This window comes from Borostomias antarcticus, assembly GCF_949987555.1.
Source record: "Borostomias antarcticus genome assembly, chromosome: 3".
Taxonomy (NCBI): Eukaryota; Metazoa; Chordata; class Actinopteri; order Stomiiformes; family Stomiidae; genus Borostomias; species Borostomias antarcticus.
This window is the reverse complement of record NC_140236.1, coordinates 34,149,899-34,165,802: the sequence shown is the minus strand read 5'-3', so window position 1 is coordinate 34,165,802 and position 15,904 is coordinate 34,149,899. Positions and strand designations below refer to the sequence as shown.

The 15,904-nt window shown below is 42.4% G+C and overlaps 3 protein-coding genes across 3 annotated transcripts; 2 read left to right on the top strand and 1 right to left on the bottom strand.

Annotated features, from left to right (window-relative positions):
• Positions 1–6,852: 6,852 nt before the first annotated feature.
• Positions 6,853–8,149, top strand: aqp12 (aquaporin 12; the record flags this gene model as incomplete). The annotated part of the gene is made up of 3 exons (XM_084461775.1): positions 6,853–7,447; positions 7,680–7,796; positions 7,994–8,149. The coding sequence occupies 3 exons, from the start codon at positions 6,853–6,855 to the stop codon at positions 8,119–8,121; spliced, it is 840 nt and encodes a 279-aa protein (XP_084317901.1). The 3' UTR covers positions 8,122–8,149.
• Positions 8,150–8,593: 444 nt separating this feature from the next.
• Positions 8,594–10,269, bottom strand: rpp21 (ribonuclease P subunit p21). Its single transcript, XM_084461776.1, has 5 exons — positions 10,042–10,269; positions 9,847–9,947; positions 9,628–9,710; positions 9,342–9,479; positions 8,594–8,742 (listed from the first exon to the last, which is right to left on the bottom strand). Exons 1-5 carry the CDS (start codon positions 10,096–10,098, stop codon positions 8,615–8,617), a joined length of 507 nt encoding a protein of 168 aa, XP_084317902.1. The 5' UTR covers positions 10,099–10,269; the 3' UTR covers positions 8,594–8,614.
• A 332-nt stretch (positions 10,270–10,601) lies between these two features.
• fam174c (family with sequence similarity 174 member C) lies at positions 10,602–15,264 on the top strand. The gene is made up of 3 exons (XM_084436255.1): positions 10,602–11,027; positions 12,158–12,280; positions 12,673–15,264. Exons 1-3 carry the CDS (start codon positions 10,765–10,767, stop codon positions 12,674–12,676), a joined length of 390 nt encoding a protein of 129 aa, XP_084292381.1. The 5' UTR covers positions 10,602–10,764; the 3' UTR covers positions 12,677–15,264.
• The last annotated feature ends 640 nt before the right edge of the window (positions 15,265–15,904 follow it).

The following is a 15,904-nucleotide window of genomic DNA, read 5'->3' as shown; positions in this document are numbered from 1 at the left end:
CATTGACATGGATGACAACGTAGGCTATTGACAATAGGGCAACATAATTATGCTCAATTAGTCATCGAATCACGACCAAGAATCTGTTCATTCAAAAGAACAGACCTGAAAGACCTCATGTTCCCTACAACGTCCTCCTACCCGACCACCACAGCTCATCCATTTTGGAACTGGCCGTTTCTGTCATGCAGCACGGGAGAAAACGCCTCACCACGCACGCACGCACGCACGCACGCCCACAGTGCACCGTTGAGGCCCGGTCCCTCACGGTAGTGCAGGATAACTACACCGCAGCAACATGACGTCCAGTACCCCCCTATGCGGCTGGATATCATGCAGGACACATGCGCAGCATGCAACAAACAGTCCCCTCATTGATCCCGATCAGAAAAAAACACACACACAATGGCAATAAAACCAATAAGTAGGTTAATTACGCACGAAGGCTATTTGTTTAAGTCTGTAGGCTACCATTTCCATTCACAATTGTGCTTATACACAACGGGGTGATTATCCATATGGGCCACAAGGCAAATGTTATATTTCACGTGGGTGCCCAGCTGTTTCTAAATTATAAATATATATAAGCTGCCGATTCATCCTTGCAGCGTTTTGCCCACTAGTTCAGATGCTGCATACAGTAGCCTGCACATTGGCCTATATTGGCTAAGCCTCGATTATTGTCTTTGGCAATTCTAGAGAGGAAAAGAGCCAATAAGCTTTTGCTATTGTCTGTTGTAAAACATGGTCTTGTTACTACATTATCACGTTTATTCCTTAACCATTTCCATAGCCCAAGTTTCACAGAAATTGTTCATCCACGTTCAAAATAATTTTCCCTTTGCAGGTGTGGCAATGAAGGAAACTCGTTAAAACTGTGCCCCCAAAATCTGGTAACAGTGACTAACGTTGGGCTACACGAAATTAAATAATCTAGATGCAAACCATCCTATACTTGAAAGTAATATGTAGGCCACTTACTCCATGTTTCACCCCCGTCGGCTGAGCTCTTGTTTTCGACTGCAATTGATAGTTTTGATGATCAGGAGCCCAACAGTCGTCCGCTACCATTCAATTCGGTGTAAGATCCTTTCGGTCTGAGCGGCGAAATCGAGAAATCGTTAGCAGCCTATCCCTCCCCTGCAACATACAGCCGTGGACATGTATCCTAATTGCATTTGCCAGTGTTGTACACCGTTACACAAGTTCTATACTGTCATCATCCCAGACTCAATACCGTCCTGTTTAATTATGATGCCTATTGTTCAATTCAGCTGCGGTGTGATATCTGTCCTCGGCGAGCGAGTGGAGGAAAGATACGCCCCTGAACAGACAATAAGGATGGGCGTGTTGTGTGGCTATCAGAGAGAAACCAAACCGGAGTCCTGATTGAAGTTTAGCATGCTTTACAGTAGCCTGACTACTACAGTCGTATTGACAATATTAAAGGATAGGCTACAAGACCCCCCCCTCCCCGCTTTTTAATAAACTCATGAACGGCTACTTGTCGACACATTCCGTTTTGACATAGCCTACCTTGCGAACTGTGATTTCAGATTAGTTTTAACAGTTGCGCTTCTTCTGTCAATTCTTGAGCCACTGTAATAGCCTAATAAAATATTAATAATTGTTGAATGTGAACAAGTCTACTCTAATCTTCTGCTAGGATCTCTTTGGAACACCATGGACTCTCCTGTAGCCTAGGCGTTGCTCGCTGCCCAGTTTTACTATTTATCTGTCAGGCCCGACGAGATCTCAATTCCAAAGTGACTCTCGTGATGAATGAAACACAATAATTAATTTCTCACAGTGTTTTATATTCTATTAGAGGTGTAAGATTATATTCTATTAGAGGTGTAGGATTATATTCTATTAGAGGTGCAGGGTTATATTCTATTAGAGGTGTAGGATTATATTCTATTAGAGGTGTAGGATTATATTTTATTAGAGGTGTAGGATTGTATTCTATTAGAGGTGTAGGATTATATTAGGCTATATTAGAGGTGCAGGATTATATTCTATTAGAGGTGTAGGATTATATTTTATTAGAGGTGCAGGATTATATTCTATTAGAGGTGTAGGATTATATTTTATTAGAGGTGCATGATTATATTCTATTAGAGGTGTAGGATTATATTCTATTAGAGGTGCAGGATTATATTCTATTAGAGGTGCAGGATTATATTCTATTAGAGGTGCAGGATTATATTCTATTAGAGGTGTAGGATTATATTCTATTAGAGGTGCAGGATTATATTCTATTAGAGGTGCAGGATTATATTCTATTAGAGGTGTAGGATTATATTCTATTAGAGGTATAGGATTATATTCTATTAGAGGTGCATGATTATATTCTATTAGAGGTGCAGGTTCCTCTGTGTGTGGTAGATATGGTCAGGTTCCACTGTGTGTGGTTGATATGGCCAGGTTCCTCTGTGTGTGGTAGATATGGTCAGGTTCCACTGTGTGTGGTTGATATGGTCAGGTTCCTCAGTGTGTGGAAGATATAGTCAGGTTCCTCTGTGTGTGGTAGATATGGTCAGGTTCCTCTGTGTGTGGTAGATACATTATGGTCAGGTTCCTCTGTGTGTGGTTGATATGGTCAGGTTCCTCTGTGTGTGGAAGATATAGTCAGGTTCCTCTGTGTGTGGTAGATATGGTCATGTGTATCTGTGTGGTTGATATGGTCATGTTCCTCTGTGTGTGGCTGATATGGTCATTTACCTCTGTGTGCGGTAAATAAGTTATGGTCAGGTTCCTGTGTGTGGTTGATATGGTCAGGTTCCTCTGTGTGTGGTAGATACATTCTGGTCAGGTTCCTCTGTGTGTGGTTGATATGGTCAGGTTCCACTGTGTGTGGTTGATATGGTCAGGTTCCTCTGAGTGTGGTTGATATGGTCAGGCTCCTCTGTGTGTGGTAGATATGGGCAGGTTCCTCTGTGTTTGGTAGATATGTTATGGTCAGGTTCCTCCGTGTGTGGTTGATATAGTCAGGTTCCTCTGTGTGGTAGATATGGTCATTTTCCTCTGTGTGTGATATATATGTTATGATCAGGTACCTCGGTGTGTGGTAGATACGCTACGGTCAGGTTCCTCTGTGTGTGGTTGATATGGGCAGGTTCCTCTGTGTGTGGTAGATACATTATGGTCAGGTTCCTCTGTGTGTGGTTGATATGGTCTGGTTCCTTGGTGTGTGGTAGATATGGTCTGGTTCCTCTGTTTGTGGTAGATATGTTATGGTCAGGTTCTTCTGTGTGTGGTAGATACATTATGGTTAGGTTCCTCCGTGTGTGGTTGATATGGTCAGGTTCCACTGTGTGTGGTTGATATGGTCAGGTTCCTCTGTGTGTGGTAGATATGTTATGGTCAGGTTCCTCCGTGTGTGGTTGATATGGTCAGGTTCCACTGTGTGTGGTTGATATGGTCAGGTTCCTCTGTGTGTGGTAGATATGTTATGGTCAGGTTCCTCTGTGTGTGGTTGATATGGTCTGGTTCCTCTGTGTGTGGTAGATATGTTATGGTCAGGTTCTTCAGTGTGTGGTAGATACATTATGGTCAGGTTCCTCCGTGTGTGGTTGATATGGTCAGGTTCCACTGTGTGTGGTTGATACTGTATGGTCAGGTTACTCTGTGTGTGGTTGATATGGTCAGGTTCCTCTGTGTGTGTGGTTGATACTGTATGGTCAGGTTACTCTGTGTGTGATAGATATGTTATGGTCAGGTTCCTCTGTGTGTGGTATGGTCAGGTTCCTCTGTGTGTGGTAGATACATTATGGTCAGGTTGCTCCGTGTGTGGTTGATATGGTCAGGTTACTCTGTGTGTGGTAGATATGTTATGGTCAGGTTCCTCTGTGTGTGGTAGATACAGTATGGGGCCTGATTCTATCTGCCCGGAGCTTATACTCCATGCCGCGCCTGCCTTCAAGTCCTGGTTAAGATTGTGCTCTCTTCCTGCTTGCGCCAACTCAAGATCTCCAAAATCTGGAGAAGATTCCTAGTTGTCGCAATCCCTAATCTGAACAAGCCTGAAGGGGACCCCAAGAGTTACCACCCCATCTCTGTCATAATCTCTTTTATGTATCCCCTTCAAGATCCTCAAGCGTCTCATCTACACCCACGTCGAACCAATCATCGACCCGCTGCTCCCACAGGAGCAGGCCGGGTTCTGACGTGGGAGATCGGTCATAGATCAAGTCACTTTGATGATTCAAGACATCGAGGACAGCTTTTCGCCTAAAAAGAAGGCCAGAGCCGTCTTTATAGACCTGACGACTGACTATGACACCATATGACACCACGGCCTCACCTGCAAGCTGCTTCGATCATGGAGCTTGTCCGAAACCACAGCTTCACAATGTATTAACATGGCATCGGCATCACAAAGTATTAACTGTACATTTGATTTCCAGGTCTGTATTTCATATCGACTTGGTACTTTTACATTCTCAGTAACAGTCTTTGTATTCTTGCAGGAGGCAAAGCTCAGTGGATTCTGTATTGTTTCCGGTGGCATGTGGCCAGATTGAACCTCTACGTCTTTTCCAAAGGCAAACTTATGAAATATCTCAAGTCCATTGCACAATCGCAAACATCTGTTTTTCTGTCAGTGCATAGTGTTGCTTGGTTTTAATCATTGCTCTCGAAGCATATGTGGTGGTTGCTTCTTCGTCTTGTCCCAATCCAGGTTTTCATGCTTCTAGGTTTTGACAGGAAGTTGTAGTATCTCAATAGGGGAGCTTCAGCATTGCCTTTATCTTGGAAAGGCCTTGTTGATGTTGGCCCAACGCTACATTGTGTCATTTCAGTGGTGCTGTGTGGTCAGACATATTCGGAATGAACATGTACAGTAACCTGTTGGTGGCGCTGTAGCATATTTGTATCTCTGGATCTGTGTCATACATGATGATGGCTTAAATGGGTGAACTGTTTTTTTGTTTTTTAAATCTTCTTTGCTTCCCTCTGGAAAGCAAATAACACACACACACACACCCTTTCTCTCTGTACAGTGTATTGTGTTGCCTTGGTATATGAAATGCACTATATAAATAACATTTGACTTTTGACTTGATGATGCAAGGAAGTGTGTATGCAGTGTTTGTGCATTGAGCATGCCGTGAGGATGTTGTTGATATTGGATGTGCTTGAAATGATACTCGGGATTTATTTGGTACTAGAGGGAAATTCCTCAGCTCTAGATCTCCAGATTCAGGGGAACATCCTGTGCAGGCATTGGAGCATATGTATTAGGCTGCTGATCTCTCTCTCTCTCTCCCTACTCTCTCTCTCTCTCTCTCTCCCTAGCTTTAATTGTAAGGTATATATTTAATTGTTAGGTATATCTTTAATTATTAGGTATATCTTGACTCTCAAACTGAAAATCATGATTCACATTTTAATCAATTTGATTCAAAGAAAATAACCCAAAGAACACTTGTTGTTGGTTTGGTCTCGAGACCACTTGAGAACAAGACCATAAGATCAAAACTCCATGGCTGGTGCTACAGTTGTCAAGTGTTTGGATTGAAATGTCCACAAAAGTGAGTGAAATAGCTTACTAATCATACTGTATCATAAAAAATCTCTTATGACATAAATCCAGAGTGCAGTAACATGACTAAGCTGTTCACAGTAGTTTATACAACTTCTGCACTTCTAAATAACACAGTAGACACAGAACAGTACATATAACACAGTAGAATAAGACACTTGATGGGGCCAGGCTTGTGCACTCACAGGGAATAGAATGAGTTTATCAAAAGTAGATTTGATAAACTCACTCACAGTTTGGATTGGAATGTTCATATGTGAGAAAAACAGCTCATACCCTCACACTATCCTGCTGCTATTTATGAGAACACACACCCATGTACTCAACCCCCCTGGACCAATTAGCACCAAATGTTGTGCCCAGAACTTTATATAAATACGGATCAGGTCAATATCTCAAACCATACGTTGCTATAGCCAATGTCAAAATTGCTTCTTCCTGTGAAACAGCGCCATCGTATGCTCAATAAATGGCATCACTTATTGGCTGTGTACCTTCAGGACCTGGACCCCCAATACACCTGCCAATTACAATAGTAAATACATTTATTAAGCTTCTGATTAGAACCTGACATATTTTCTGAAGAACATCACATTGGATAATTCACTAATTTGTGAGTGGAGTGAGTGTGACTCATAGCCTATATTTGATTGGGCTATGCTTGTGTGTGGGTTTTAGTCTCAACATTTTCACAAAGGGCACACATGTTCACAGCAAGTAATGACACAACTATCATGCATATTCATTGGTAGAGATGAGTCGGTAACGAATGAGGGGACAGTTTTGACCAATGGGACGTACAGTAGGTCTACCCTCTGTCTTTCCAGTTCGCTGCCCGACAGCATGCACTCTGGTTGTTCCTATGGCAACAGACCATCAAGTGGTGCTGATTCTGGGTGCACTCAATTTGGATCAAAGCTCCAGAGATGCCCAGCAGCAGACACGTTTCCCAGCATAGACCAGGCTTGACTACTGCCAAAATTGAATTTAAACTCTTTATCAATAGAATTCACTCAGAAAGCAGGAGGTGGAGCATTCATTTCATTATAACAAGTCAGTAACATTGGTATAATATTTTCAAAGCGTTTGTCCCTCACTGGAGTATAGGACCACTCTCATGACCTGACCTTGAAATGAGCAGTGTGTATTTTGGCAGGTGATTGTGGGATGACAAACGGGTGTTTCTGAGATAAGAAACGTGTGTCTCCCTGTGCCACGTAGTCCAGTCAGCATAACTCACGGCAAAGCCACACACACATTTTCCTTTGAGCAGAGCCGGGTAGACGTGCAGCATCTGCGAGAACATGTCTGGACTCAACGTCTCCTTCGGTTACTTTCTGGCCGCTGTGGCATTCGGGGCCCTAGTCAGAGCCCTCTTCGGGAGGTGGAAAAGGTTAAGCTTTTTAGTGGAGTTCGCTTCTTCTTTCATGCTCGTAGCATGCTGGCTGGAAGTGCAGACCATTGTAGATATTGGCCAGTGGGCCGGAGGACTGGGCCCTGACGTGACTCTGACCATTCTGTTTGTGGTGCTGCTGAGCCATGGCGTGGTCTGTGCCGGTGCCACCGGGAACCCCTCCCTGGTTCTGATGGAGTTCCTGCTGCTGGAGACCGCCACCCTGCCCGCTGCGCTGGCCGTGGCCGCCCAGTTCCTGGGTGCGCACCTGGGCATGCTGGCGGCTGTGTACTACTGGGCCCTGGAGCTCACCGACATGCACCTGATCAAGAACCTGATGGCCACGGAGTGCAGTGCGTCCCTGCTGGTCTCTGTGTCGCAGGGGGTCTTCACCGAGGCCGTCTGCGCGCTCGTGTTTCACCTCCTCTACCTGAACCTGCGCCACAGGTCCGCGCTGCTCCGGGTCCCCGTGGTTGCAGTCACGCTCACCTTCCTGTCCCACGCAGGTGAGTCACCCTCAATGGCGAACATACCTCATCACCTCGACTAACGCCCCTGTTCAATACAATTTGTGACACATACAGGTAGGTTTTGGGAAATGTTTCTTCTCCTGTCTGTGATATTCAAATAAGGGCATAATTCATCCAGCTACTGTAACAAAGTCTGTCATCAAAAGTTGTCTCTCAAGCACTCGTGGGTTTGAACACAACCGGAACATTTCTTCTTTGTTTCTTCCAGCTAGTGGATATACCTCCGGTTTCCTGAACCCTTCCCTGGCCTACGGCCTCACCTTCCCCTGTCCTGGGTTCACCTTCACAGAGTACTCTGTTGTCTACTGGCTAGGACCCATTATAGGTAAGCAAGCTCAACCAGCCCGTTTCCTCTGACAGCAAACATGAACTGCAACAGGAAAAAGCAACTAGAACTCAAGTCGATTTCAGATGCAACAAAATGTGATTAACAAAGGTTTGTCATGTCTCATATTCTTTATGTCAAATAAATCACTGCCATTGCTTACCGATCTAGCAAATCTCGAATATTTCTATTTTTAGGAATGTCCCTGTCCGTGTTCTTGTACATGGGTCACATCCCGCGCATCTTTGCCAGGAATCTGCTGTATTCTCAGAAGACCCGCTTCAAACTGCCAAAAGCGGACCAAGGAGAGAGGAAGAAAAAGTGAAAAGAATCGACTTTGTACTGTCTCTCCTCCTTTATTCATCTGATTCATTCATTTTCTCACACTTGACAAAAATAAGATGGGACATAGGAAATATTGTTGGAATTGTAAAAAAAAAATAAAAGAAAAAAGCACCACTTCACTGGCCACTTTGTATCCAGGGAAAAATTAAAATGACCTTTTCAAATAAATCTTAATGTTTAGTCTAAAAGATACAAATCTTAATTTACTATACCTTGCAGTTTCACATTTCAAAATTCAAACCCATACGCATTCCAACTTTCTCTATTAAAATGGAAACTCACTCACTATATTGCGTCGGACTCCGAGGTGGATCTGCCTTTAAGGCCTGCTTCAACACTTCTTTACCGAGACGGAAAAACAAATATGGCTCAATCAGCACTTTCATGTTGGAAAGTATAGACTATTTGTTGCATTACATCACTATCTCCTCCCAACAAGTCTGAATGCCCACTGTATTCAAGGGCTGTAGTGTTCACATCGTGTGTTTGGTTGGAGGCCGTTGGTGCTGCTGGGTAGATGATGAACACAAATCAGATTTCAGCTCCTGAGGTCTGTCACCAGGTTTCTGCTTCTGCAATTCTTTAGAGGGAGGGCCTGTTTCTGCCGTAGGGAAGGAGACAAGGTCAAAACAGTGGAGGTACAAAAAAGCATACGAGTGCACACAACTCAAAGTTAATCTGGAGCAGTCACGGGTGCCAGGTCAAGTGCTATAATAAATGAAGGAAAGCACCGGCACTCACGAGATAGACATAGTCTTCAAACTTTAATGGGCAAGAGTGAACGTTTCGGCCTTAAGCCTTCATCATCATGCTGATGAAGGCTTAAGGCCGAAACGTTCACTCTTGCCCATTAAAGTTTGAAGACTATGTCTATCTCGTGAGTGCCGGTGCTTTCCTTCATTTATCAAAACAGTGGAAGGTCATGGTCTTTCCATGCTGCTCGTAATCGGCTGGTGTATATACATTTGACACCTGTAGCCTACTACATATTCACTGACCAAAACAGATTAGTTAAACAGATTAAGAACACAGCCTGGAATGGCAGTCGGGCCAACACAGATAGGGGTTTCAGCTGTGTGTCATGTAGTAATCTGCAAGTCTCAGATGACATTGAATTTCATTTTTTGTCAATGGTGGCCTTTAAGCAGACTGAGGGTGATGCAGAAAATAGACCGTAAAACATGAGTGATTCTAGGTCACCTGGTTCTTGTGTCTGCTTCTCCAGCTGGGCCTCAGCCTGGTCCACCCACAGACAATGTCCAGGATTGTTCACAAACGTCTTGCTCTGACCACAACTGAGACATCGAATCACAGTCTTTCGATTCCTCCATCTATCTTCTTGAAAGGGTTAAGCATGTGTTTTGTATTCCCGACACTAAGGCAAACAATCACCACTTAACTGTAGACAACAAACCCAACTATCGTAATATTGGTTACAGAACACTTGCTGTAGGGCCTATTATAACTAACTGGCTGAACAACTTACTTCTCTGTCTTACTGTGGCAGTCACCCCTGGCACCAGCAGAGAGCAGCACTTCTTACACAATCTCCTTTTCACCGAGGGGTCTCTGCGATGATTTGAATGGTAGACAAGACACGTTTATCACAGTAAAGGAAGGCGAAACTGATCTTTGACAAACAGATCTACACCACAACTCTCTTTAACTTACAACAGTTAGACACTCGTTTATAAATAATACTCACTGTCTGAGGACTAAACGTCGAGCTATTGTCTTCTGAGTGAAGCAGTAAAAACGAGCCAATTCCACATTCTCCGGATTTTGAGACAAAACACAGTGTGCAGCCTGTAAGAAACCAATAGATTTACACAGTGCTGTTTGTTTGCACGCATATAGATGACAAGACATAGATAATACTAACACAAATAGCTAACGGTACCTGGTATAGATAGTTCAGCCTCTGATATGCTTCCTTGTCTTTCACATTTCCTGCCATCTTGCCTCACACCAGAAATACACTGCGAGAAAGAAGCTGTCTAGATGCTGACACACATTGAGGGATAGAAAATGCTTTTTTCACACGTCTTAACAAATGAGTAACGTCACTAAAACCAAATATAAGCTACCCCCTTTTGGGTCTCGACATAAATTTACGCTATCCAGCTAAGTTACTACTTTCCTAGTGGGAAACATTTGACCGCGGACCATGCATTGGCCACTACTTTCCGCACATCCGGGTAGGATGTCCTTTCCTGTATTTTGCCACTTCTCGTTAGTATATAAACTCTTCAATATATAATCATCAAAACACTACAAGAAAACAGTCTTTGGTATATCCATAAATAGTATTTGATATCCAGTATCACGTCGGAGACTAGAGTTCAAGAGGAAATATTTTTCTCTAAACAAAATGAATACTCAACGACACCTTAGGCGGCGGGTTCCCTCCCGGACACAATTTATAGTGACACATGTACACGCCACCCCGGAAGCCTGAAGTTCCTGATAACGGTTAGCTTTCTGCTAGTGCATCTCAAAACGAAACGAAGTGTCCAGCTAACACGTAAGAAAACAAATGCTCACAGCAACCAGCTGTCATTTCGATTGAGACAACGAGCATTGTGTTACAGCTTTACTTGAAGGGGACTTTGACAAAACGGAAATGTTATTTCAAGGAGTCTTCAGGGTGGTCGTAGCGATGCTCTGGGCTTTTTCTACGATGGCAGCTGACGACGTGAGTCCCGTCACCGTCAAGCAAGACAACCACACGACTACGGGTGCTCATAACTCCACCGTTATCATGCCCAGTGGTACTCGTTTAGACAACGTGTTGAAAGAGGATAGTACGATGATTCAAAGGGCCTTATACGTCCTCATTGGGATCACCACCATTGGGGTGCTGTACTTCCTGGTGAGAGCTGTGAGGTGAGTCAATTAACATTACACAACATTACACCAACGCAAATCATAACCCAAATATTAAGTATTCATGGCTAAAATACTTGAAAAAGGTAACGGTACTTACTGCCGCCGTAAGAATAGGGTAGTGTCTAGTTCCCATAAACGCCGACCGATAAAACCCCAACCAGGGGAAATGCATGTTTAGCCCTTTTTTAAGGTTACTTATGATCATATACAATGGTTCAGATGAAAACGTTGACAAAACTAACATTTTTGAGAAGTCTGATAATTGCTCTACCGCCGTTTAGGTCACACAATGGACGTGGGTGAGCACCGGGAAAAAGCTTTCAAAAACATGTTAAACTCGATTTTCAAAGACAAGAAACTTAACCCTTAAAATGGCCTCTGCGTTTATGGGAACTAGCCTTACCATGAGAAGAAGACACTGTCATTTTAGTTAAAGGAGAACGCTCTTTTTTCGACAACCTGGACCTTATTTACGTAATATTATAAGACTTTTGACTCACCGAGATCACTTTGGTGTAATTCGGAGGCCTGTAGAATAAATTTAAAATCCAACGCACCGAGAATGCAGCTTCTAAAAAATGTATTTTCTGCCGTGAAACGGTTGTTTTCATCAATCTGTCTTTATGAATCGCTAGTTGTGCTTCCATAGAGCGGGGGCTTGTTGTGGTTTTCACATGCCTCTGTAATATGATCTTTAGAAATGTCTTTAGAAACGAAATAAAGCTTCCCCACTTACTGGCTATTCTCCGTCTGTAGGCTACACTCGTGGCTCACATTCTGTTCCTGGAATATTGTGTGCAATATGGCTGAATATTTATCCGATTTAAAGGATATAGAAGATGACTTAGAATATGAGTGAAGCCGATCGTAGAGTAGAGAATGTGAGCCGTGAGTGTAGCCTACAGAAGGAGAATAGCCAGTCTGCGCGCTGTGCGCATGCGTGCTGAAGCAAGTGGGGAAGCTTTATTTCGTTTCTAAAGACGTTTCTAAAGATCATATTACAGAGGCATGTGAAAAGTTATCTCGGTGAGTCAAACGTCTTATAATATGCCGTAAATAAGGTCCAGGTTGTCGAAAAAGAGCATTCTCCTTTAACATCTGTGAGTGATACAATCTGTCATGTTTAGGCTGAAGAAACCAAGTCAGAAGAAGAAATATGGCTTGCTGTCTAATTATGACGACAATGTGGAGATGGCAGCTCTGGAGAGTGATGATGACGAAACTGTGTATGAGGCCAGGAGCCTGACAAGGTGAGCTGGCTGAGCTGACTAGCTATCTCTGAAACTCACTTAAGCCTACTGTACCGCAGAGTGTGTTTAAGCATTGTCTGTCACACTAAGTTGGCAGGATTTATTTTACTTAGCATTCTGTGTCAGAAGTTATTGATAGAATACATGCACCTGTTCAAGGAGGGGGCCACACTGATAAGAACTAAGAACAAATACACCAACTTTATTTTGTGTCTTAGTTTATGACTCAATAAGATGGTTCCATTTGATTCAACTGATGGATAGTTTGGATGAGCTGGCTTAGACTTTGGACAGTTTGTCATAATTTAATCAATTAATCAATTTCTATAGATATTTTTTAGAGTAACAATTTCTTCTCACACTCTCTGTCTTTCTCTCTCTTTCCTTATCAGATGAGTGGTCTTGCTGAAGATTGCACATTGGATGGAGACTGAGTGAAAAAATTCCTGTGGCTTATCTTTCAACTGCTGTTGCATATCTTTTTCCATATTGTCATGGACCTGGAAATAGGAAAACTGAATTACAAATGAATGACGACTGTCTTTTAAAGAATATTTGTGTACCATCTTGTAGAGGAAGTGAATTGGGCAACCAAGCTCATTTTTGTTTATACCATTATATACATTAAGTTTATACCTAGAAGATACTGGGAAGTACAATTTTTTAAGTGTACCAAACCAGTTGGACTGATTATGATGCCAAAGCTGCTTAGAGGAATTCCAGCAGGATACAATTTTTTCTCCATATATACAGTAGCCTTCTGCTTCCTTCAAACCACCAGCTTCTAAAATGTAGTAACAGATCCTCTAAATAACTTTCCTTTCTCTCCTCCCTGAATGGCATTGCCTTGGCCAGGCTTTACTCTCTGTCGCCTTGATCACCTGTCTGATGGCATATTATTCCACTCCCTAGTGATCGGTGATGAACGTGTGCTTTAACTACTGTAAACTGAAGGAGGACCAGTTTTTGAGCCAGCTGGAATCTTTCCACCTGTTTGAACTATGCACCAGCACCTGAATGTTAGGGGATGTGTCCGTTTTTTAGGAGAAACAAATAATCTGGCTAATGCTAAATAATGGTTAATGCTCTCACTGACTGACAGTTGTGGAGGCCAAAAAATGATCGACAATCTGTGACAGCAAAGAATGTGCTTTTGACTTAAATCTCATTCTGCTATACAAAGAAGTTTCAATATGCAATTCCAATGAAACAATTTAATGCCCACCCCTCCCATGTAACTGTTGACCTATATTTCTGTAGCAGAGCTCTTGTTATGAGTCAAAATAACATGTTACTCATCTTAGTTAAACATCAATTTATATTTTACATCACATAGTCAACTAACACCCTCTTCAAATTAATTGATGCACCTTTGAATTCTTGCCTAATTCTTTGATCTACAGTAAGGCTCTGTGGCATCTCTTTCTGAGTAATTTCTCGCCGCAGCGAGAGCTTCTGGGAACTCGGACTACTGAGTGACCCACAGTTGCTGTTCACTGAGTGTTCGCTGAAGGTCATTTATGGTTGGTGAGCAAGTTTTAAATTACGACACAACTTAAACAACCACACACTTTTTGTTGTGAAATAGGGGTGTTGCTGAATTGTCTTCGCTTGATCTCCATTTTGTAAGGTTGCAGACGCCGTCATCAGCTGATTTGTTTGCAGTGTGGAAGCAAACAAACTAGTCTGGCGCATAGTTACCAGGGAGATGACATGCAATGTTGGCTGAACCGGAAAAGCAGAAAGTGTCTGTTTGGTGTTTTTGTCTAGACGTGTAGTACGTAACACTTGCCTTACTGACCATACATTAACCTTAATTTTGTATTTTTGGTTTTTGCACACATCTCATGAAAGATGAGCTTTAAGCATTTGATTTAAGTATTTATTTCTGAGGAAGTTTGCTGTGTTTGGTACAAGCTACTTAAACATTTAAAGGGTCATTTTCATTCTGTATCCAAGTTATTCCCCCTAAAAACACCAACCTTCTCGGTTCCCATGATACCTCTGAAAAGATCAGGTCAGGACTCATAGTCAGGCTAGGAATAAAAAACATCTCAAATGATTTAATATCTTGACTAAATATGCAATGTAATAAATAAATACAAATCTGGCCTGACTATCAGAAAATAAGATGTTATTTCTGAAATCCTGCACATGTTGGAGGAGACGGCAATCTGGATGAAGTAGTTTGTCATAAATTATTCATAAAACACTGTGGGATTAGTTCATAATTGACCAAACTGCACAAGGTATAAATAATGCATATCTTCAATTATACATTTTTGCCTGTTGAAACTGTTAATTCTGTAAACAGTTGATCCTGAGCTCCTCTTAATGGTTTCAAACTGACAAATCACGTTCTTAATCTTTCTCTGATTTGGGATGATACATTCCTTTCACACAGTGTGAAGCTTTGGTTTCATAGGAAACGTTGCTTTCTATAATAGTATGAAAGTTCACATAGCTTTTTAAATGATATGTTAAAATATCATCATTTGTAATGGTAAGTTTTGCTGTAAAAATGTCAATGCAGTTTTGACTTTTGTCTTGTAATTTGTTTTTGCCCTCCTGTCTGTGTCAGTGAGCAATATCATTTTTTGTCAAAACTGCCCTGCATGATGCGCAGGGGATCGTGTTGAAAATGGGGCCAAAGTGTGACATAAATGGGGCCAAAGTGTGACATAAATGGGGCCAAAGTGTGTACATAAATGCCAAACATTGTCATTCCTCGGCCTAATTCCTATGCACTTATGAAAAGAATGGAATCTGAACAGAGTGGATATGTGTAAGCACCAGCCTGGGCAAGATGAAGCATGCACCGCATGTTACACATATCAAAAATGCTTAGACCTTACTGTACACAAGTGCATAGGTATTAGGGGGTTAAGGGTGAATTTGGAATTGGTGATTATTTTTCTATGTTGAAGTGAAGACTTGTGAGTGCAGTGTGAATGCTTTGGGGCTTGTCCTCTGTGGTGGTGGGATCTGTTTCCATTTAGCTGTTTTCAAATAAAACAACTCAATTGTGAGGACAATACTCTTCTGATGGTTGATTTTAGGATAGGAAATGCCTTCCCATGAAAGTCTACTTTTATTTCACATTATGAGTGGGTTTAAAACGACACATATATGCTCCTCTATCCACCTATTCTGATGTACAAAGCTTTCTTCTAAAAGGCTGTTTGTGAATAGAGGGCAGGAAGGCCACCAGGTGGCGCCCTAAGACTGTCCTTCTGTAAACTCCTGCAGCTCACCAGATTTCTGCCTAGTAACAAACAGATAGACTCTAGGGCAGCTCTGACTCTAGGGCAGCTCTGACTCTGGGCTGACTCTAGGGCAGCTGTGATGGATAAGGAAAGCTTCTACAATGCTTTATTTATACCTGGCATCTGGATATATGTAATACAGTTGCAAATCCTTAGCAGTTGACATCTTAGGTTCTTAAACACACAGTGCTTAAACCTGTCCATAGCCTATATTCTCGATCCTGTTCATCCAATCCATTTAGTTGATCATGTTTGTCCACCGCTATTTAATATCGGAGTCATGGTGGCTTACCTTTGGTTACTTGCCACTCACCGAAGTGATGAGGGTTTTCGAACGAAGGAAGCCTTTTCTCCGAGG

Excerpts from the sequence above, each read along its gene's own strand:
- rpp21 (XM_084461776.1), bottom strand. The coding sequence starts at position 10,098 with ATGGCAGGAAATGTGAAAGACAAGGAAGCATATCAGAGGCTGAACTAT. Across the intron at positions 9,948-10,041 it reads GGCTGAACTATCTATACCAG|GCTGCACACTGTGTTTTGTC; the intron begins GTACCGTTAGCT and ends GGTTTCTTACAG. Across the intron at positions 9,711-9,846 it reads CGACGTTTAGTCCTCAGACA|AGACCCCTCGGTGAAAAGGA; the intron begins GTGAGTATTATT and ends AAATCATCGCAG.
- fam174c (XM_084436255.1), top strand. The coding sequence starts at position 10,765 with ATGTTATTTCAAGGAGTCTTCAGGGTGGTCGTAGCGATGCTCTGGGCT. Across the intron at positions 11,028-12,157 it reads TTCCTGGTGAGAGCTGTGAG|GCTGAAGAAACCAAGTCAGA; the intron begins GTGAGTCAATTA and ends TGTCATGTTTAG.